This window comes from Pseudophryne corroboree, chromosome 2, assembly GCF_028390025.1.
Source record: "Pseudophryne corroboree isolate aPseCor3 chromosome 2, aPseCor3.hap2, whole genome shotgun sequence".
Classification (NCBI taxonomy): Eukaryota; Metazoa; Chordata; class Amphibia; order Anura; family Myobatrachidae; genus Pseudophryne; species Pseudophryne corroboree.
In genome coordinates this window covers 260,813,857-260,837,757 of record NC_086445.1, presented here as the reverse complement: position 1 = coordinate 260,837,757, position 23,901 = coordinate 260,813,857, and the positions used below count along the sequence as shown (strand labels likewise).

Below are 23,901 nucleotides of genomic sequence, written 5' to 3'. Positions count from 1 at the left end.
CTCCTTTAACGTCCCTTTGGAGACACCCCCTATTCCCGCCAGGGTTTTCTGATAAATGGGCTGCCCCCTGGCTAGCGGCCAGCATCACTCGCTTTATGCACATTGCTGGGCACTCGGCTCCGTCCACTTTTGCAGGTTTTCAAGAACGATACCACCTCCCCGCTGCATTGCACTACTCTTACCTGCAGATCCACCATTTTGTACATACTTACCGCAACTCTAAACTCTTTCGCCAACCCTCTCTTTTTGAATGCCTATGTCTATACTCGGTTGGCTGTAGCGGCGCCATCTCTATGCTGTACCATTCTATTCTATTCCCCCAAATCCCCCCACAAAGAATCTTTAGAAACTGCCTGGGAACACGACCTTGGCACACAGTTTGACGACGAGGAATGGTCTCGTATCCGACACCAGATCGCTAAAGCCTCCATTAGTGTTGGCATCAGGGTGACGGCCTACAAGGTGTACACCCGTTGGTATTTGACCCCTGACAAACTTCATCGTATATATCCACATTCCTCAGCCCAGTGTTGGCGAGGCTGTGGCATGGTGGGCACCTTTTTTCATATTTGGTGGGAATGTCCGGTGATCCAACAGTTCGGGAAAGTGGCAGTGACCCTTATGGCAAATGTTACCTCCTGCTCTGTGCCTATGGATCCATCGATACTCCTTCTCCACATACCCCTTCGTTCGGAGTCTAAGGCAGAGAACAAGCTGATCTTCCTTATATCTAACGCTACCACACTCCTGATTGCCAAATCGTGGAAATCCCCCATACCTCCTACCCAAAGCGCTCTAATTAATAGACTGTGGTAATTAATAGACTGTGGTACGTTTCCTCTATGGAATATATCACCTCCCTCCTCAATGATACTGTGTCCAAGTACCATCGGGTGTGGAACTCCTGGTACACTTTGTATTCCTCTCCTTTGCCTGGTACCCCTCCCTTACCCCTTTCCTCCTCCTAGCACCTCACCCCTCCTTCCCCCCCCTCCCTTCACTCCTCTACCCTTCTTTACTGGCCGTCTCCTCCTCGGCACTATTTAATCCATTTTTTTCCCCCTTTCTTTTTCAGGTTTTTCTCTCCCCCCCCCCCCCCCCACTTCATCTATTCCCTTTTTCTCTATAGCATACTTACCATGAGACATTTATATGCTTTGCTTTCTGAGATATTTCCTTTTTGTTGATCTTTCTGTTTTTGTTTTTCTTCTCTGTTACACCATACTATTTCTGTGACAGCACTCAATATATCCTCCTGTATCGTTTTATCACCGAACTGTTAAATTTTTATTTTTTCATCTGCTGTTCTCTGTGATTGGACATGCTCTATACACTGTTGACCAATTGTACTGTCGATCACCTATTCCAGTTATGTCCTGTTCTTATTGTTGATATAAAATAAATTGTTTAAAAAAAAAAATTAAATACCTCAAAAACTGAGGCCCTTCCTCTTTGTATTTCCGCAAGATAGTTTTAGGTATGCCTGGCAGTCTAAGTCTCTCAAGTATTTAGGTATTACCCTAGCTAGAGAATGTGATTTGATTGATTGCAACTATAAACCACTATTGCAGGACTTTGAGACTCTAACCAAAGATTGGATGTTACATGAAGTTTCCTGGTTGGGCCACATAGCGGCCGCTAAAATGGTGCTACTGCCAAAATTGATGTATCTTTACAGAGCTATTCCAAGGCTTCTTCCAAAACCATTATTACATAAGTTTAATCAAATTCTAGTTAAATATGTTTGGAAGGGCTCTAAGCCTAAAATAGCCAGACATATCATCTCCCTTCCGAAACTCAAAGGAGGTGCTGCCTTTCCAGATCTTAAGGCCTATCATTCAGCCTGTTTACTGAGCCAAATTGAAGACTGGTTCCACTCCGGATCCCTTAAACCGTGGGCTATCATTGAGCGTTCAGTGATGTCCCCTTTTAGTCTCCCCAATCTCCTATGGTTGCCCGCTACGGTAACTACCCGCCAGACCCACACCTGCAAGGCGGTTGCCACAACTCTCCAGATATGGCGTAGATTTACATCCTCTAAGGCAGAGATTACTCTGCCTGCTCTAGAATTGTCCTTGTCTGCCATAGCTGCCCTAATACCCTCTTTACAATTAGATATGTGGGTTGGGATGGGATTGTCCTCATTAAATGATGTGCTTCGAGTGGATGGTCTGGTTCCCTTTTCTCACCTCCAGAGTGAGGCTCATATTTCGCCTCAGGATTTTTACAAGTATCTCCAGTTGAGGCACTGGATACAGAATTATATTTCACTCCCCTTTGGCGACTTGGCTTTCCCTCCCCTATTGCTGTCTAAACTTAAGTCATCAGCTCAGAGAGGTAATATCTCCTGATAGTATCAGTTTCTGCTGTCCGGACGGGTCTCGGGGAAAATGCCCTCTCTAATCAAATGGGAGAAGGATTTCTCTCAAGTTCTATCCAATGAGGACTGGGATGTCATTTTTCGAACTTGTTTTAGGGTTTCCAAATGTGTTCACCATTCGGAGATGTTCTTTAAACTACTCCATAGAGCCTATTTCACTCCGGTGCGGCTGCATAAAATCTGGCCTACAGTCTCCCAGTTTTGCTGGCGGAACTGTGCCTCGATTGGAGATATTTTTCATGTTTTCTGGGCTTGCCCTGTTGTGCAGCCGCTTTGGAGGGAAGTGTTCCGAATGATCAGTGAAGTATTAGGTTATGATGTCCCTGCAGACCCCTTAACAGCCTTATTTAATTTCTATCCAGGACCATTTTCCCGAGGAGACAGGTACCTTATGGGAAATAATTTAATAGCCACCAAGGCTTCCATTGGCTAATTGTGTAAATCTCCTATAATCCCTACACCCACTGCTATTTTGGATAAAGTCCACAGACACTATTTGAAACGGCAGAGACTACCTATTCAACCTCTGCCTCTTCCAGTCATATGTTATGGTTTAAGTGGGGAGAGTTCAGAGAGCGCATGGGTCATTCCGTTATTTACAGTGTGCCTATAGATTTTGGTGTTCTGGATTCCCCTGTAGAAGATCCCTGAGATAGTGGTTACGTTATTGAATAGATTTGTGATTACTCATTTTCGCATTCTCTGACTAAGTGGATAAGAGCCGGGTTTGCCCGCCTTTTTTCCTATTGTACTGGACTAGGTCTGGCAATCCCCCTCCCTTTTCTCATGTTATTTACTGTCTTTCTTTTATCTCCCTCCACCTACCCCTCTTTTTAATTACTCCCTCTTTATTGTATGTTTGATTGTATTTTCTATGTTATATGCTATCAAAAACTTAATAAACACTACTGTGAAAAAAAATGTAATGCCACAGAATTCAGGCTTGGCAATGGATCAGACCCAGTTGCTTAGCAGCAAATATGAGAAATTGGTATGCAACTTTATAATATGAGTCCAGGCCTCTCTGAGCCCCAGAGCAATGCCACCCCTTGCATCCACTACAGTTAGGCCCATGTACAAAGATTTAGGGGGGTATTTATCAAAGCATGCAGAGTGATAAATAGGAGAAATAAAAAGCACTAACCAATCAGCTTCTGTCATTTTACAGGCAGCGTTTGAAAAGTGACAGGAGCTATATTTCTTCCCGCTTTAGCTCTCTCCATGCCTTGATAAATACCCCCTTATGTATAAAAGAAATACAATATTTGGAACCCTGTCTGCAAAGGCATTTTCTTTGACACTCCTTACTTCCTCAGTTTTTTACACAATTTTGTTCCAAGATTTCCAGTACATCCTTAAATAAATACTACATAAGTAACTTGAGTCTCGCTCTGATATTTTGGTTCCCGTAATCTAGAGAGTACATAGAAGCTTAGACTTCTGTGGAACTTTAAGTATCAGCAAGCGATCAGTCAACCTCAGGATGCCTAAGCTTGCTCTACTTCCCAAAATCTGACTACTGAAAAATAATTTAGAACCTTTATTGCGGAATCTTATACTTAACTGTCATTTTAAAAGGCAATTTCTCTGTACGGATACTTTACATACATTGGCATACTGTACTTAAATACAGTGAAAAACAAATGGAAATCCTAACTTGGTGCTGAAGTAATGACACATCTCAGCTGGTGACAACATTATTGAGCTGGCTAATCTTTATTGGAGTCAACTGTACAACTCTCCTTCTGTGTCAGACAATGAAAGTCATAGAACATCTAGCCGAGCGTCATACTGGTCATTAATTAGGGAAACCAGAGACTGGTGTTGGCCATTTAATTACAGTGAAAGCTGGACACCAACATTTTTAACTCTTGCTGCTATCTCCTAGATCTGTACTAACAACTTACTTAGCTTTAAAATCTTAAAACAAATTACAGGGTGTACAGAATATTTGTTTGGCATTTCTTAACCAATAAGGACTGCTTTTATGTTTTCCTATTAGGAATAGACTCATGTAACTTATCCTAGAGTAAAGGGGGGTACTCACGGAGTGATCACTGCTTAAAATCTAAGCAATCTGACTAGATTGCTTAGATTTTAAGCAGCGATCACTCCGTGTGTACCCCTCACAGCGATAGCGATGCGCAGCCCCGCGCATCGCTAGTGCTAGATTGGCCTGCATGCAGGCCAATCTAGCAGATCGCTCACTTCACCCGCTGAGTGAAATGAGCGCCCCCCCCCCTCCCCCCGCGCACGCTCAGCACACATCGCGCTGTGCTGAGCTGGGGGGAGAGATGTGTGCTGAGCGGTTCGCTCAGCACACATCTCTCATTAGATCTGCTAGTGAATACGGGCCTTTAGTGGGAAAGGGCTTAATCTGTCGCTTTAAAATGAACAGTTGCAAAAACTCCAGACCATTGGCTAAATGCAATAGCCTGAGTGAAGCAGAAGTGCGGGATTTCATGCGAGTCAGGCCAGATTTTTAAGCTCCCATAATTTTCATGGCAATACCAACCTGGTTATGTTGTGTAAATGATTGCCACTTTAAAAATCCAGCCAGACTCACATGAATTCCCGCACTTCTGTTTCTCATAGTGGGCGGGATGTACTAAAGCAAAAATGCGGTAAAACCCCCGAAAACGGGGGTTTTACCGCATTTTCATATTTACTAAGACCCTACCGCAGCGTTTTCGGCGTCCAGGGTTTCGCCATCTCTGGATGGCGAAACCCTATAGAAGCCTATGGGCTTCTTTTCGCCGACCGCCGCAACCCGCCGACACCGTCGACCCCCGCCGCAGACGCCGACCCCCCTTCCCCCTGGCTTACCTTCCTCCAGGCTGCCCTGGACCCGGAAGGTAGTGTCCTCCTCCCCCTAGCAACGCAGCCGGACGTCCTTCCGGCTGCAGGGGGGAGGAGGAGGTGCCGGGGGCAGCCTGCTGCTGCTTCCCGGCATCTAGCCAGTGTGGGGACCCCGGGGAGGTGACGGAGACCCCCCGCAGACCACCTAACAGGTATCGCGGGGGGCCTCAGTCACCGCATCGCGATGTTGATCGCATATGTTAGTACATATGCGATCAACATCGCTGCGGTAACCGGCGAGGGGCGGCGATGTATGTTAATACATCCCGCCCAGGCTATTTAAAAAAAATCACAGACTTACTACTTTGATTATAGGTTTAATTTAAAAATCGGCAGAATTTTGTATTTGATAGAAAATATCAAAAATACACCTTCAACACAAGTATTTACAAGCACAAGTTACCTTACAGTCTGCACTGGAGGACATGACATTTATAAAGAATATGTTAATGAAACACATTTTAAAACTTCACTACAGTCTAAATACAGTAGAGGCACAATGCTTGGTTAGAACTACAGATATTAAATACCGCACACATTCTACGGGTCCAGTTGCATCATATTGTGGAGCAGAAGCAGTGAAAAGGTGACTGATACTGTACGATTTAGGCAGCAATTACTAAGGCAGAGCTGAGATGAAAACAAAGCTGGATGCTTGAAACAACAGAACATTGTACAAACCTATTTTATTTTTCTCTAACCGGCCCATGGGAAATTTCCCCATGGTGGAATCTTGTTGGCATTAAAGAGTGGTTCTGCATGAAAAAAGTCAGACAACAGGAAAATAACTTGGCAAAGAAAAATAAATGTGCTGAAAAACACCTACAATGACCTGGACAGAAAAATAGGTGATCTTTCTGGACCACAGAATGAGGAAAGGTCCACCTTGAAAACCTCTGACAGTGTTCCTCAATTGCACTCTTCAAAAACCTCCCTGACAGTCCAGGTTTTAAAGGATATCCGTACAGATGACTTAATTAGTACCAAAGACACTTTCTTAACCACGTGTTCAAGCATGATTACCAATAAACTCGAACTGTTAGGAGGCTTGTAGTGTTCACTCTAGGTGCAGGGTGCCAATCATTGAAGAGGGCATATATAAATTATGCCCTTCTAAATTAAAATATGCCCTCCTCACTGACCAGCACCTAGAACACTAGACTTGAGTTGGGAACCAACAGGTTTCTGCTCAACTGAAAAAACTGCAAGAAAAATGTATCTACATTTGGTCGGCAGACAATATGCAGGAACCAAGATTGATCTGATCAAATTGTCATGCTCAAAATAACAAGTTGCTAAAGATCAAATGAATTAACATTTTTAACCACCAAGAGGCTTATAGAATACTTTGAATGCAAGGAGTCTGCCTATGGCACATGACCACAATAAACACCATCACCCTTTCATTACTTCATTTAAATGGCATTTGTGCTAAACCCAGATTATCTATTGTACAGGTTACTTGGTGACAGTTTCATCCACATTTGGTTATGTTCAGGAATTTAAAAATAAAAAAACAAAAGCAATATGGAAATAACTGGACGAGCAGATGCTCCACCTGCACTATAAGGTCTTTATTGTCCATATGTTGTTTATGAAGGAATATCAGCATTTTGTAGACCTTAGTGCCTCAGAGAGGATAATCCCCTCATTGTTTTAGTTATCTTTAATTCTGTACAGGAAAGTTTTTATCTGAAGATCCTAACAAGTACATAAACAGTCAATGATGCCAATCTTCCCATGTAATTTTCAGGAGACTTTTCATCCATATAAAACCAGGAATAAATATTGACGTGCCAGAATACAGTTCTACCAGTCTCCAGAAACAACTCAAGCAAAGATGGTCTCTTCCCTTCTCTTCTTAGTAAGGATGGTGCCAGGCTTGTGCTGGGCATCGGGATGGTTTGCAAGCTCAGGTGGGCAGGATGATACTGGGCTCTCAAGGATGGCTTGCTTAAGGTCATAGAACACAGTGGAATCTTCCCTGGTAAGGAAAGTAATGGCAACACCACTCTTACCAGCTCTACCCGTTCTACCAATACGATGGATATAGTCTGTGGAGAGAGAAGAATACAGCTCAGCAGAGATCACCAAAACATGTTTCCTGGTAATGTTATAAGCTGCAATTCAGTTTTCAATCATCTACAGGAACTGATGATTTACCATTAAATATAAACCAGTATCTACAGTATATAGGTTGTTTTTGTTGTTTATGGGACCTTCACCTCCCTTCATTAGAGTCAGAGGACTTAGCTTCCCTTAAAGCCCCTTGAACTGAATGAGAGGTTCTAGACGTGATTAAGGCTCTTCCAACAGGTAAGGCACCTGGTCTGGATGCATTCACTAATTAATTTGAATTTTTTTTTTGCAGATTCCTTGGTGCCCTACCTTATTTCTCTGTTTAATTCAAACTCAGAGCAGGGGTCTTTCCCTTCAGAGATGCTAGAAGATAGGGATAATAACGCTTCCCAAACCTGGGAAAGATCCTGCCAAAATGTTCGACCTATTGCGCTTAATTGTGATATTAAGATCTACGCTAAAATGATTGCTAATCGACTATCTCCTCTGTTCGTGGGCTTTATAGGTGGTAGGCAGGCATCGGACAATTACCGTAGAGACTAACACTGCTGAATATGTCTTGAAGCGCCATAAGGAATTTGTTCTTCTATCCTTAGATGCTGACAAGACATTTGACCGTCTCCATTGGCACCCTCTAAATTTGTTTTTTAGGGTGCAATACTCCAATCTATTAAGGACATATAGAGCAATCCCGTAGCTAGGGTTTTTAGTAATGGTTTCCTATCCTCAGTATTGCCTAATCAGAATAGTAGGGAGACAGGGCTGCCCGCTCTCTCCTTTAGGGGGAAAATGAAATTGCCTGAGACACGCTGCTTATCAGGGATTTTGCTTCACCTGCCTTGGTCAGACAAAACAACCCAATTTTCAGCCGACCAAATTGGATTACCCATCAAAAAAATCTGAGAAACATCAGGAAAAATCAGGAAAAACGTTTGTTTTTCACTCCAGATGTTTCTTCGCACTTACTTAAAGTCCCCCCTTATTGTAAGTCTTAGCTGTTGAAACCTTGGCCGCGTTAATTAGATCTCTCTCTACCTTCCCTGGTATAACTATTGGCTCTTCTGTGCATACAATTAGCCTTTTTATAGATGATATTCTTTTGTTTGTTACCAGCCCTGTGACCTCTTTGCCCGTCTTGCACAGAGTGTTGGATAACTATTGTGAAGCTTTCTTTTATAAGGTAAACACTATAAAAACCAGTGTTAGATTTTAGTTTTTCTATTGACAAACTTTCCAGTCTTAAACATTGTTTCCTATATAATTGGAAGAGGCACTCTACTCTCTATTTGGGAGTTTCTATACCCTGAACATAATTGCCAAATGCGCAGAGTTTAATTTTGACCCTATGTTTAGACATATCGCAGACCTTGTGCAATGCTAGCTGGGCCTCGAGGTTTCATTGCTGGTTCATCTAGCAGCATTCAAGATTACGATTTAACCAAAACTAATGTTCCTGTTCCGCACTCTTCCATATTGTATTCCTAAAACAGTTATATACATAGGCTTATTGTTTCCTACATTTGGAAGAATAAACCTCCCCATTTGCCATTTTCTCATCTCCTTAGGCCCAGATGAAAGGGTGGGTTAAATGTTCCTAACAAATCTGCATATTACTCTGCATGTTTGATTTCTCAAATAAGCGACTGGGTGGTCCCCTGGGATCAAAGAGTGGGTTGACTTGGAACAGGCATTATTACCGATTACCCACTTAGAGACCTCCCATGGACCCCTGCCCAGTTACGCCCCCTACCTCCTGATAAACCTCAGTCAATCATAGACTCTCAAGCTGTGGGATTTCACGATAGCTAGTTCTCATTGTCTCATGTTACAGCTAGTACACTAACCCTATAAGCACTTTCTCGACTGATTCCAGACCTTAGGGTCCATGCACTAGCTCAGTGGTTCTCAACTTCGGTCCTCAAGTACCCCCAACAGTTTATGTTTTCCAGGTCAAATCACAGGATTGCAAGTGAAATAATTTGCTCCACCTGTGGGTCTTTTATAATGTGTCAGTGAGTAATGAATGCACCTGTTTCAACTGCTAGGTGAACTGGAAAACATGAACTGTTGGGGGTACTTGAGGACAGAGGTTGAGAACTACTGCACTAGCTGACAAGTCGGATGACATGTGCTGATCTCCTAGGTAACACTTCTCTGGTCCCTTTTGACACCTTAAAGACCAGTTTAGTCTCTTCCCGGCAGACTCTTTTGACCTATTACCCAGTGTCTGATATGGTAACTAGCGTGGTCCTATACGTAGTTCTACTGAGCACATTTTAGCCAAATTTGCCCGTGGCAATACTGGGGGTCATAGTCGTTCTTGGTACTCCCATTGTGTTTGTAATAATTTGCCTTACAAATCCTAATTCAAGACAATGGGAAGTGTTTTATTTGAAGGCAAACCAACTGTCTAAATGTCATAACCACTTAGAACTCCAATACATCTTTCTTTATTGTTTATACAGGTTGAGTATTCCTTATCCAAAATGCTTGGGACCAGAAGTATTTTGGATATCGGATTTTTCCGTATTTTGGAATAAATGCATACCATAATGAGATATCATGGTGATGGGACCTAAGTCTAAGCACAGAATGCATTTATGTTTCATATACAACTTATACACACAGGCTGTAGGTCATTTTAGCCAATATTTTTAATAACTTTGTGCATTAAACAAAGTGTGTGTACATTCACACAATTCATTTATGTTTCATATACACCTTATACACACAGCCTGAAGGTCATTTAATACTATATTTTTAATAACTTTTTGTATTAAACAAAGTTTGTGTACATTAAACCATCAAAAAACAAAGGTTTCACTATCACACTCAAAAAATTCCGTATTTCGGAATATTTGGATATGGGATACTCAACCTGTATTATACCCCAGATAAATTGCATTCCATGTTGCCAACCCAATCTAAATTCTGCTGGTCTAATTGCTTAGAAGTCAGTGACATTTATCAATTTTTTGGGGGGTGTCCTTCTCTCCGATCCTTATGGGCTGCTGTATTTGAGTTTGTATATAAGGTTTAAATATTCATATACAGCCGTCTCCTGTGCTTGCTCTGCTCCATGACTGTGGGATATATTTTCATAGCTACAAAACAGCTATAGCCCAACTTTGGAAATGTCCTTTTACAAGGTTGTTAAAAAAATGTTACTATGCCTTTTTATTGGAAACTCTTAATGTTCCTTACTCAACATCTGCTTCCCCACCATTAATGAAATGGTTTAGGTGGCATGAGTTCATTTCAGATAGTGAGGGGGCTGATTTACTAAGAGCTGACTTATTCTCTTGACCGTAATCCGAGAATAGTTCTTGGTTTCTATGTAACAATAATCCATTTGTCTTGGATTTGAGCAGTGATTTGGTATGAACTGCATTTTATGCCACGTCTGCTGTTTTGTATGTTTGGTATACTTGACTATTCTTGTGATTTATGTTCTTATGTACATTATGTCCTGTACCCTTAACCCCTCCACAACTCTCCCCCTTTTTTCTAGTCATTCCTCTCCCACTTTCCTCCATTTATTGCTCCTTTTTCCACTGTAAAAGCTCAACAAAAATTTACGATATATATATCTATATCTATCTGAAGATTCATTACAGTCTGTCCATAACAAAAGTTATACACGATTTCACATTAAAATATGTTCTGTATCATGCAACATGTAAATGAAAATTGGTTATTTTAACATATATGTGAGAGCATATTGGTGTAAAACAGTAAATACCAACTGTATACAGAGACCAAAGAGTGATCAGGAGCGGACTTACCTTCAATATTTTTAGCCATATCGTAGTTCACGACCATGGAGACATCATGAATATCAATACCTCGACCAGCCACGTCTGTGGCCACCAGTATATCCTTAGCTCCAGCCTTAAGGTTAGACAGGGCAAACTCTCTCTGTTCTTGACCTTTACCACCGTGTAGAGTACAAGCATTGTACTGTGGAAAATAAAATAGGTTCATGAGAATTCTGAAATCACAGGGCTTGATGCAACTGTTCCTGATAGGTCTCGTATGTGCTTCTACTAAAGGAGAGCACCAATGGAAAATGTGTTGGGACTAAATGGTAGCATTTAATATGTGGAAAACGTCAATGCTGCACAAATAGATCCAAAGCAGGCGGAATTGCTGACAGAATTGAAGTTACAGCACAAAAAATAACACAACAAACATTTAGGCTACATACCCCCATCTTCTCAAGTGACTTGGCCAGTACGTCACAACCCTTCTTCTGGTTGACGAAGATAATGATTGGAGGATCAAAGCCTTTCTCCAGGATGTTAAGCAGCTTCTTCCTAAATGACGGAAAGCAAGCAAATGTAAATTATTTAGAAGCAACGTAGGGTGGAAAGAATCATGTATGCCACATGCTTCTTTCATACACCCTCCAAGCCTTTAATGTTGCTTTTACACAAGCATCTGGACCAAATTCACATCTACATCAAGAGCCACAAAAACAAGAACAAAACACCCACCTCTTCTCCCCTTCAGACATGAGGAACACCTTCTGTTCAACTCTCTCATGAGGTTTACCAGCAGAGCCAATATACACCACCGCAGGACGACGAAGATAGCTTCTGGCCAGCCGCTCCACAGATGGAGGCATAGTGGCAGTAAACATGACCGTCTACACATGGAGAAAGGAGGACATTAATTTTGTGGTTGCAGACATCTTATCGATAATGCAGATAAAAATCAAAACACTTACTTGTCTATATTTATGTTTCCCAGACTCAAAGTTGGCAATCATTTTCTCTGGATCTTCTGCCTCATCTGTATCCGGCTTCTGGTTGGTGACTGGCATGTGCTCCAAGATCTTCTGGACATCAGGCTCAAAGCCCATGTCAATCATACGGTCAGCTTCATCCAGTACCACATAGGTGCATCGACTTAGGACTAAGTATCGGTTTTCTAGCACATCTATCAGACGTCCAGGAGTAGCAATCACAATCTTTTGGAAAGAGAAGCGAAGAATGGGAGATCATCAACACATGTAACACTATTACACTAGGCCACATCCAACCACTCAATGCACGCAGAAAACATGGCCTTTTTGTAGTTGCCTTAGATTCTTTTTTTGCAGTCCATTCAGGGACACCAGAATACCATGGGGTGTAGGGCGGCGACAGGGAACTTTAAATTTACCAGCAAAAAGATCAAGCCCCATCCCGTCTATATCCCATTGGTAGCTTGTGAAGTTCAGGTTTGTGTACCAAAGCCTCAAACAGGCCAGGGGTACAGAGTGAATGAGAACAATCATCCTAACAAGGAACACAGTGAAACAATGACGGATGGAAACACAAAGAAAGAAAGAAATGGAAGTGTGTCTAGTATCCCCCAATAGGCTGCAATTTAAGTTCCTCTATTCATCCATTGTATCATTGTATTCATCAACACTACATTACAAAGTGGACAGTTATGGAATGTCTCCAAAGCGAAGGTATGCTTGCTAGCTGTCATGTGCAGCACCTAATATCCAAAAATGGCATCTTTAGATGCAAAAGTATTAATAATGGTAAAATGATGTGCTCATATGGCATTCTGGGGCACAAATCGACAATGATGTTGGCGGTCAGAGGGCCAGACAAGGTTGAGGAAATCCGTTCTGCATGTGTGGTGCAGTAGGGCAAGGTAGCATGTGATGCAGCCAAATCAATGAAAGCCCAGCTGGCTGCAGTCGCATGCCATTAAGAACTTGTATGAAGGTGTGGAGACTGGCATAAATTCTTATAGAGCAAGGGAGTAAGTGCTAACAGAACTAACATTAAAATGGGTTTAGGAATGTCAATCATCATTCTAAACATTTGGGGAGTTCAGGTTCGATTTGGAGTTCGCTTTAGAGTTCAATTTCAAATCGAACTTTAGTAAATGAGGGGATTTCATGTTGGTCTATGCGAGAACATTGATGTTTTTCAAGAAATGCGAGTTCTATTGGGATGTGAGTTGAATCTGCCTTTAGAATCGATTTGACATTCCATTTGGGCTTTAGTAAATCTGTTCAACCCAAATCGAACGGATATCAAATTGAAACAGAATGCCAAACCCTTGAATCGCCAAAATCAAACTTTGGTAATTTTTGCCCCAGGTGGCAAATGGTAAGTGCATGAATGATAATTTTGGTGGCATGCAACGTGAAAAAAAAAAAAAAAAAAGATCTTGCGATGGTTGAAGAGGCAAACATTGAGAGATAGACTGACTGAACGTATGGTGTTGAAAAATTGGGAAGGCCAGCACTCAAATTCTAGATATTGGTCAGAGTGGTTTACTGATTGTAATGTATGTGTATTACACATTGTGCATGTGTGGTGTGCAGACAAAGGGAGGAAATCAATCTAGAAGCAGAGTGCTGTACTTCCCATTTTTCTATATCAATTGTTGTTCATTTGGACACTTCACGTATACGCAGCTCCTATACATTAAGGTTACCATGAGAGTGAGCGCTGTTATACAATTCACCCCAATGAATGTAAGGAGTGGGAAGAGAGGGAAGAGTCTAGGATGATGGTTAGGCAATGCACTTGAGAACAGAGGAAGTGGTGGTGCAGTCAACAGATAGAAAGGGGACAGAATGTGAGGGTTCCTGGATGGGATGGGAATACAAAGAGTTCAGTTTTTGATATACTGAGTTTAGGAAAGTGCTATGATATCCAGGAGATGGCACAGGTGGGGTGTATGGAGGCTACATGCATAATTACCTATAAGGTCTAAACTTCAAGTAAATGAGCCAGCTTTCTCTAAAAGAAAACCAAAGGGGCTGGAACATGAATAGTCAAAGAGCCGAGAGTTAAACCCACTTACTGACCATCCTGCAGATGGAGCACCAATTTTTCCGAGTGAAAAGTAGAGGTAAGAAACTCATTCACTTCATATAAGGCATAGAGCTTTGTCTGAACCACACTAAGGAAAACCTGTGGGCCATTGCTTCAACAGCTACAACATTACATCCAGCCAAGATAAAATGTGGTGATGAAAGGGATCTAACTTACAAATACTAGATCTGTACGAAGACCTTCTGGATCAGACCTAATCCAAAAAATAAGAATTTACTCACCGGTAATTCTATTTCTCGTAGTCCGTAGTGGATGCTGGGGACTCCGTCAGGACCATGGGGAATAGCGGCTCCGCAGGAGACAGGGCACAAAATTTAAAAGTTTGACCACTAGGTGGTGTGCACTGGCTCCTCCCCCTATGACCCTCCTCCAAGCCTCAGTTAGGATACTGTGCCCGGACGAGCGTACACAATAAGGAAGGATTTTGAATCCCGGGTAAGACTCATACCAGCCACACCAATCACACCGTACAACTTGTGATCTGAACCCAGTTAACAGTATGATAACGTAGGAGCCTCTGAAAAGATGGCTCACAACAATAAACAGCCCGATTTTTTTGTAACAATAACTATGTACAAGTATTGCAGACAATCCGCACTTGAGATGGGCGCCCAGCATCCACTACGGACTACGAGAAATAGAATTACCGGTGAGCAAATTCTTATTTTCTCTGACGTCCTAGTGGATGCTGGGGACTCCGTCAGGACCATGGGGATTATACCAAAGCTCCCAAACGGGCGGGAGAGTGCGGATGACTCTGCAGCACCGAATGAGAGAACTCCAGGTCCTCCTTAGCCAGGGTATCAAATTTGTAGAATTTTACAAACGTGTTCTCCCCTGACCACGTAGCTGCTCGGCAGAGTTGTAATGCCGAGACCCCTCGGGCAGCCGCCCAAGATGAGCCCACCTTCCTTGTGGAGTGGGCATTGACAGATTTAGGCTGTGGCAGGCCTGCCACAGAATGTGCCAGTTGAGTTGTGCTACAAATCCAACGAGCAATCGTCTGCTTAGAAGCAGGAGCACCCAGCTTGTTGGGTGCATACAGTATAAACAGCGAGTCAGATTTTCTGACTCCAGCCGTCCTTGAAATATATATTTTCAATGCTCTGACAACGTCCAGCAACTTGGAATCCTCCAAATCGCTAGTAGCCGCAGGCACCACAATAGGCTGGTTCAGGTGAAACGCTGATACCACCTTAGGCAGAAAATGAGGACGCGTCCTCAATTCTGCCCTGTCCGAATGGAAAATCAGATATGGGCTTTTATACGATAAAGCCGCCAATTTCGACACTCTCCTGGCTGAAGCCAGGGCCAGTAGCATGGTTACTTTCCATGTAAGATATTTCAAATCTACCGATTTGAGTGGCTCAAACCAATGGGATTTGAGAAAATCCAAAACTACATTGAGATCCCACGGTGCCACTGGGGGCACAACCGGGGGCTGTATATGTAGTACTCCTTTTACAAAAGTCTGGACTTCAGGAACTGAAGCCAATTCTTTCTGGAAGAAAATCGACAGGGCCGAAATTTGAACCTTAATGGACCCTAATTTGAGGCCCATAGATAATCCTGTTTGCAGGAAATGTAGGAATCGACCCAGTTGAAATTCCTCTGTCGGGGCCTTCCTGGCCTCACACCATGCAACATATTTTCTCCAAATGCGGTGATAATGTTGTGCAGTCACCTCCTTCCTGGCTTTGACCAGGGTAGGGATGACCTCTTCCGGAATGCCTTTTTCCCTTAGGATCCGGCGTTCAACCGCCATGCCGTCAAACGCAGCCGCGGTAAGTCTTGGAATAGACACGGTCCCTGCTGAAGCAGATCCCTTCTTAGAGGTAGAGGCCACGGATCTTCCGTGAGCATCTCCTGAAGTTCCGGGTACCAAGTCCTTCTTGGCCAGTCCGGAGCCACTAGTATCGTTCTTACTCCCCTTTGCCGTATAATTCTCAGTACCTTGGACCTTGGATATGAGAGGCAGAGGAGGGAACACATACACTGACTGGTACACCCATGGTGTTACCAGAGCGTCCACAGCTATTGCCTGAGGGTCTCTTGACCTGGCGCAATACCTGTCCAGTTTTTTGTTGAGGCGGGACGCCATCATGTCCACCATTGGTCTTTCCCAATGGACTACAATCATGTGGAAGACTTCTGGATGAAGTCCCCACTCTCCCGGGTGAAGATCGTGTCTGCTGAGGAAGTCTGCTTCCCAGTTGTCCACTCCCGGGATGAACACTGCTGACAGTGCTATCACATGATTTTCCGCCCAGCGAAGAATCCTTGCAGCTTCTGCCATTGCCCTCCTGCTTCTTGTGCCGCCCTGTCTGTTTACGTGGGCGACTGCCGTGATGTTGTCCGACTGGATCAACACCGGCTGACCCTGAAGCAGAGGTTTTGTAGATTGCTCTTAGTTCCAGTATATTTATGTGAAGAGACGTTTCCAGGCTTGACCACACGCCCTGGAAGTTTCTTCCTTGTGTGACCGCTCCCCAGCCTCTCAGGCTGGCATCCGTGGTCACTAGGACCCAGTTCTGTATGCCGAATCTGCGGCCCTCTAACAGATGAGCACTCTGCAACCACCATAGCAGAGAGACCCTTGTCCTTGTCGACAATTTTATCCGCTGATGCATCTGCAGATGCGATCCGGACCATTTGTCTAGCAGATCCCACTGAAAAATTCGTGCATGGAATCTGCCGAATGGAATCGCTTCGTAAGAAGCCACCATTTTTCCCAGGACTCTTGTGCATTGATGCACAGACACTGTCCATGGTTTTAGGAGGTTCCTGACGAGTTCGGATAACTCCCTGGCTTTCTCCTCCGGAAGAAATACCTTTTTCTGAACCGTGTCCAGAATCATCCCTAGGAACAGCAGACGTGTCGTCGGGATCAGTTGGGATTTTGGAAAATTCAGAATCCACCCGTGCTGTTGGAGCACTACTTGAGTTAGTGCTACTCCGACCTCCAGCTGTTCTCTGGATCTTGCCCTTATCAGGAGATCGTCCAAGTAAGGGATAATTAATACGCCTTCTCTTCGAAGAAGGATCTCTTCCAGATTCGCTATCACTGCTCTGAGTGACTCCATCTTGAACTTGAATTTTTGTATGTACAGGTTCAGAGATTTCAGATTTAGAATAGGTCTTACCGAGCCGTCCGGCTTCGGTACCACAAATAGCGTGGAGTAATACCCCTTTCCCTGTTGTAGAAGGGGTACCTTGATTATCACCTGCTGAGAATACAGCTTGTGAATGGCTTCCAATACCGTCGCCCTGTCTGAGGGAGACGTTGGCAAAGCAGATTTTAGGAACCGGCGAGGGGGAGACTTCTCGAATTCCAACCTGTAACCCTGAGATACTACCTGCAGGATCCAGGGGTCCACCTGCGAGTGAGCCCACTGTGCGCTGAAATTCTTGAGGCGACCCCCCACCGCCCCTGAGTCCGCTTGTAAGGTCCCAGCGTCATGCTGAGGCCTTTGCAGAAGCCGGGGAGGACTTTTGCTCCTGGGAAGGGGCTGCTTGCTGCAGTCTCTTACCCTTTCCTTTGCCTCGGGGCAAATATGAATGTCCTTTTGCTCGCTTGTTCTTATAGGAACGAAAGGACTGCGGCTGAAAAGACTGCGTCTTTTTCTGCTGGGAGGGGACTTGAGGTAAAAAGGTGGACTTCCCGGCTGTTGCCGTGGCTACCAAATCCGATAGACCGACCCCGAATAATTCCTCCCCTTTATACGGCAATACTTCCATATGCCGTTTGGAATCCGCATCGCCTGACCACTGTCGTGTCCATAGACTTCTTCTGGCAGATATGGACATCGCACTTACTCTTGATGCCAGAGTGCAGATATCCCTCTGTGCATCTCGCATATAAAGGAATGCATCCTTTAATTGCTCTATAGTCAATAAAATACTGTCCCTATCCAGGGTATCAATATTTTCAGTCAGGGAATCCGACCAAGCCACCCCAGCACTGCACATCCAGGCTGAGGCGATTGCTGGTCGCAGTATAACACCAGTATGTGTGTATATACTTTTTAGAGTATTTTCCAGCCTCCTATCAGCTGGATCCTTGAGGGCGGCCGTATCAGGAGACGGTAACGCCACTTGTTTGGATAAACGTGTGAGCGCCTTGTCCACCCTAGGGGGTGTTTCCCAGCGCGCCCTAACCTCTGGCGGGAAAGGGTATAACGCCAATAACTTCTTTGAAATTAGCAGTTTTTTTATCAGGGGTAACCCACGCTTCATCACACACGTCATTCAATTCCTCTGATTCAGGAAAAACTACAGGTAGTTTTTTCAGACCCCACATAATACCCCTTTTTGTGGTACTTGCAGTATCAGAGATATGCAAAGCCTCCTTCATTGCCGTGATCATATAACGTGTGGCCCTACTGGAAAATACGTTCGTTTCTTCACCGTCGACACTAGATTCGGTGTCCGTGTCTGGGTCTGTGTCGACCGACTGAGGCAAAGGGCGTTTTACAGCCCCTGACGGTGTTTGAGACGCCTGTACAGGTACTAACTGGTTTGCCGGTCGTCTCATGTCGTCAACCGACTTTTGCAGCGTGCTGACATTATCACGTAATTCCATAAACAAAGCCATCCATTCCGGTGTCGACTCCCTAGGGGGTGACATCACCATTACCGGCAATTGCTCCGCCTCCACACCAACATCGTCCTCATACATGTCGACACACACGTACCGACACACAGCAGACACACAGGGAATGCTCTGATAGAAGACAGGACCCCACTAGCCCTTTGGGGAGACAGAGGGAGAGTTTGCCAGCACACACCAAAGCGCTATAATTATATAGGAACAACCTTATATAAGTGTTGTTTCCTTATAGCTGCTTAAATATATATAATATCGCCAAAAAATGCCCCCCCTCTCTGTTTTTTACCCTGTTTCTGTAGTGCAGTGCAGGGGAGAGCCTGGGAGCCTTCCTAGCAGCGGAGCTGTGTAGGAAAATGGCGCTGTGTGCTGAGGAGATAGGCCCCGCCCCCTATTCCGGCGGGCTCTTCTCCCGGTTTTTCAGAGACCTGGCAGGGGTGAAATACATCCATATAGCCTCATGGACTATATGTGATGTATTCTTTTTAGCCAGAAAGGTATTAACATTGCTGCCCAGGGCGCCCCCCCCCAGCGCCCTGCACCCTCAGTGACCGCCGGTGTGAAGTGTGCCTGAGCGCAATGGCGCACAGCTGCAGTGCTGTGCGCTACCTCATGAAGACTGAAAAGCCTTCAGCCGCCGGTTTCTGGACCTCTTCTTACTTCGGCATCTGCAAGGGGGTCGGCGGCGTGGCTCCGGTGACCCATCCAGGCTGTACCTGTGATCGTCCCTCTGGAGCTAGTGTCCAGTAGCCTAAGAAGCAAATCCATCCTGCACGCAGGTGAGTTTACTTCTTCTCCCCTAGGTCCCTCGTTGCAGTGAGCCTGTTGCCAGCAGGACTCACTGAAAATAATAAAACTATCAAAACTTTTACTCTAAGCAGCTCTTTATGAGAGCCACCTAGATTGCACCCTGCTCGGACGGGCACAAAAACCTAACTGAGGCTTGGAGGAGGGTCATAGGGGGAGGAGCCAGTGCACACCACCTAGTGGTCAAACTTTTAAATTTTGTGCCCTGTCTCCTGCGGAGCCGCTATTCCCCATGGTCCTGACGGAGTCCCCAGCATCCACTAGGACGTCAGAGAAATAACATTTTACTCACCGGTAAATCTATTTCTCGTAGTCCGTAGTGGATGCTGGGGACTCCGTAAGGACCATGGGGAATAGCGGCTCCGCAGGAGACTGGGCACAGCTAAGAAAGATTTAGGACTACCTGGTGTGCACTGGCTCCTCCCACTATGACCCTCCTCCAGACCTCAGTTAGGATACTGTGCCCGGAAGAGCTGACACAATAAGGAAGGATTTTGAATCCCGGGTAAGATTCATACCAGCCACACCAATCACACCGTATAACTCGTGATATTTTACCCAGTTAACAGTATGAACATAACAGAGCCTCTCAACAGATGGCTCAACAATAACTCTTTTAGGTAACAATAACTATATACAAGTATTGCAGACAGTCCGCACTTGGGACGGGCGCCCAGCATCCACTACGGACTACGAGAAATAGATTTACCGGTGAGTAAAATCTTATTTTCTCTGACGTCCTAGTGGATGCTGGGGACTCCGTAAGGACCATGGGGATTATACCAAAGCTCCCAAACGGGCGGGAGAGTGTGGATGACTCTGCAGCACCGAATGAGAGAACTCTAGGTCCTCCTCAGCCAGGGTATCAAATTTGTAGAATTTTGCAAACGTGTTTGCCCCTGACCAAGTAGCAGCTCGGCAAAGTTGTAAAGCCGAGACCCTTCGGGCAGCCGCCCAAGAAGAGCCCACCTTCCTCGTGGAATGGGCTTTTACCAATTTAGGCTGCGGCAGGCCAGCCGCAGAATGCGCAAGCTGAATTGTGCTACAAATCCAGCGAGCAATAGTCTGCTTCGAAGCAGGAGCACCCAGCTTGTTGGGTGCATACAGGATAAATAGCGAGTCAGTCTTTCTGACTCCAGCCGTCCTGGAAACATAAATCTTCAAGGCCCCGACTACGTCCAGTAACTTGGAGTCCTCCAAGTCCCTAGTAGCCGCAGGCACCACGATAGGTTGGTTCAAGTGAAAAGCTGATACCACCTTAGGAAGAAACTGGGGACGAGTCCTCAATTCTGCCCTATCCATATGGAAAATCAAATAGGGGCTTTTACATGATAAAGCCGCCAATTCCGACACACGCCTAGCCGAAGCCAAGGCCAAAAGCATGACCACTTTCCACGTGAGATATTTTAAATCCACGGTTTTAAGTGGCTCAAACCAATGTGACTTTAGGAAACCCAACACCACGTTGAGGTCCCACGGTGCCACTGGAGGCACAAAAGGAGGCTGAATATGGAGCACTCCCTTGACAAATGTCTGAACTTCAGGTAGTGAAGCCAGTTCTTTTTGGAAGAAAATCGACAGAGCCGAAATCTGGACCTTAATGGAACCCAGTTTTAGGCCCATAGTCACCCCTGACTGTAGGAAGTGCAGAAATCGACCCAGCCGAAATTCCTCCGTTGGGGCCTTCCTGGCCTCACATCACGCAACATATTTTCGCCATATGCGGTGATAATGGTTTGCGGTTACTTCTTTCCTAGCCTTAATCAGCGTAGGAATTACTTCCTCCGGAATGCCCTTTTCCTTCAGGATCCGGTGTTCAACCGCCATGCCGTCAAACGCAGCCGCGGTAAGTCTTGGAACAGACAGGGCCCCTGCAGCAGCAGGTCTTGTCTGAGCGGTAGAGGCCATGGGTCCTCTGAGATCATTTCTTGAAGTTCCGGGTACCAAGCTCTTCTTGGCCAATCCGGAACAATGAGTATAGTTCTTACTCCTCTTCTCCGTATTATCCTCAGTACCTTGAGTATGAGAGGAAGAGGAGGGAACACATAAACCGACCGGTACACCCACGGTGTCCCTAGAGCGTCCATAGCTATCGCCTGCGGGTCTCTTGACCTGGCGCAATACTTTTGTAGCTTTTTGTTTAGGCGGGACGCCATCATGTCCACCTGTGGCCTTTTCGAACGGTTTACAATCATTTGGAAGACTTCTGGATGAAGTCCCCACTCTCCCGGGTGGAGGTCATGTCTGCTTCCCAGTTGTCCACTCCCGGAATGAACACCGCTGACAGTGCTAACACGTGATTTTCCGCCCATCGGAGAATCCTTGTGGCTTCTGCCATCGCCGTCCTGCTTCTTGTGCCGCCCTGTCGGTTTACATGGGCGACTGCCGTGATGTTGTCTGACTGGATGAGAACCGGCTGGTTTTGAAGCAGGGGCTTTGCCTGACTTAGGGCATTGTAAATGGCCCTTAGTTCCAGAACATTTATGTGTAGGGAAGTCTCCTGACTTGACCAAAGTCCTTGGAAGTTTCTTCCCCGTGTGACTGCCCCCCAGCCTCGAAGGCTGGCATCCGTGGTCACCAGGACCCAGTCCTGTATGCCGAATCTGCGGCCCTCTTTGAGATGAGCACTCTGCAGCCACCACAGCAGAGACACCCTGGTCCTTGGAGACAGGGTTATCAACCGATGCATTTGAAGATGCGATCCGGACCACTGGTCCAACAGATCCCACTGAAAAGTTCTGGCATGGAACCTGCCGAATGGAATTGCTTCGTAGGAAGCTACCATTTTCCCCAGGACTCGCGTGCAGTGATGCACCGACACCTGTTTCGGTTTCAGGAGGCCTCTGACTAGAGATGACAGCTCCTTGGCTTTCTCCTCTGGGAGAAACACTTTTTCCTGGACTGTGTCCAGAATCATCCCCAGGAACAGTAGACGTGTCGCAGGAACCAGCTGTGACTTTGGAATATTCAGAATCCAACCGTGCTGGTGTAGCACCTCCTGAGATAGCGCTACGCCGACCAACAACTGCTCTCTGGACCTCGCCTTTATCAGGAGATCGTCCAAGTATGGGATAATTAAAACTCCCTTTTTTCGAAGGAGTAGCATCATTTCGGCCATTACCTTGGTAAATACCCTCGGTGCCGTGGACAGGCCGAACGGCAACGTCTGGAATTGGTAATGACAATCCTGTACCACAAATCTGAGGTACTCCTGGTGAGGATGGTAAATGGGGACATGCAGGTAAGCATCCTTGATGTCCAGAGATACCATGTAATCCCCCTCTTCCAGGCTTGCAATAACCGCCCTGAGCGATTCCATCTTGAACTTGAATTTTTTTATATATGTGTTCAAGGATTTTAAATTTAAAATGGGTCTCACCGAACCGTCCGGTTTCAGTACCACAAACATTGTGGAATAGTAACCCCGTCCTTGTTGAAGTAGGGGCACCTTGATTATCACCTGCTGGGAATACAGCTTGTGAATTGCCTCTATCACAGCCTCCCTGTCTGAGGGAGTCGTTGGCAAGGCAGATTTGAGGAAACGGCGGGGGGGGGGGGGGGGGGGGGGGAAATGTCTCGAATTCCAGTCTGTACCCCTGAGATACCACTTGAAGGATCCAGGGATTTACTTGTGAGCGAGCCCACTGATTGCTGAAGTTTTTGAGATGGGCCCCCACCGTACCTGGCTCCGCCTGTTGAGCCCCAGCGTCATGCGGCGGACTTAGCAGAAGAAGCGGGGGAGGACTTTTGTTCCTGGGAACTGGCTGTATGCTGCAGCTTTTTTCCCCTACCTCTGCCTCTGGGCAGAAAGGATGCGCCTCTACCCCGCTTGTTCTTTTGGGGCCGAAAGGACTGTACCTGATAATACGGTGCTTTCTTTGGTTGTGAGGGGACATGTGGTAAAAATGCTGACTTCCCAGCTGTTGCTGTGGAAACTAGGTCCGAAAGACCATCCCCGAACAACTCCTCACCCTTATAAGGCGAAACTTCCATGTGCCTTTTAGAATCTGCATCACCTGTCCATTGCAGAGTCCATAAACCTCTCCTGGCAGAAATGGACAGTGCACTTATTTTTGATGCCAGCCGGCAAATATCCCTCTGTGCATCTCTCATGTATAAGACAGCGTCTTTAATATGCTCTATGTTTAGCAATATAGTGTCCCTGTCTAGGGTGTCAATGTTTTCCGACAGGGAATCCGACCACGCAGCTGCAGCACTGCACATCCATGCTGAAGCAATAGCTGGTCTCAGTATAATACCAGTGTGCGTATAAATAGCCTTCAGAAGATGCTCCTGCTTTCTATCAGCAGGTTCCTTTA

At 45.3% G+C, this 23,901-nt stretch overlaps 1 protein-coding gene across 3 annotated transcripts in view; it reads right to left on the bottom strand.

Moving 5' to 3' along the window:
- Window positions 1-5,540: 5,540 nt before the first annotated feature.
- DDX23 (DEAD-box helicase 23) overlaps window positions 5,541-23,901 on the bottom strand; it is a 94,636-nt gene continuing 76,275 nt past the window's right edge. For all 3 annotated transcript variants that reach the window (XM_063952723.1, XM_063952721.1, XM_063952724.1), the window contains exons 13-17: window positions 12,048-12,290; window positions 11,815-11,966; window positions 11,526-11,634; window positions 11,104-11,278; window positions 5,541-7,293 (exon numbers count right to left, since the gene is read on the bottom strand). In XM_063952723.1, coding sequence (XP_063808793.1) covers window positions 7,070-7,293; window positions 11,104-11,278; window positions 11,526-11,634; window positions 11,815-11,966; window positions 12,048-12,290 — 903 coding nt within the window. In that variant the 3' untranslated portion in view covers window positions 5,541-7,069. The remainder of the gene's footprint in view (window positions 7,294-11,103; window positions 11,279-11,525; window positions 11,635-11,814; window positions 11,967-12,047; window positions 12,291-23,901) is intronic.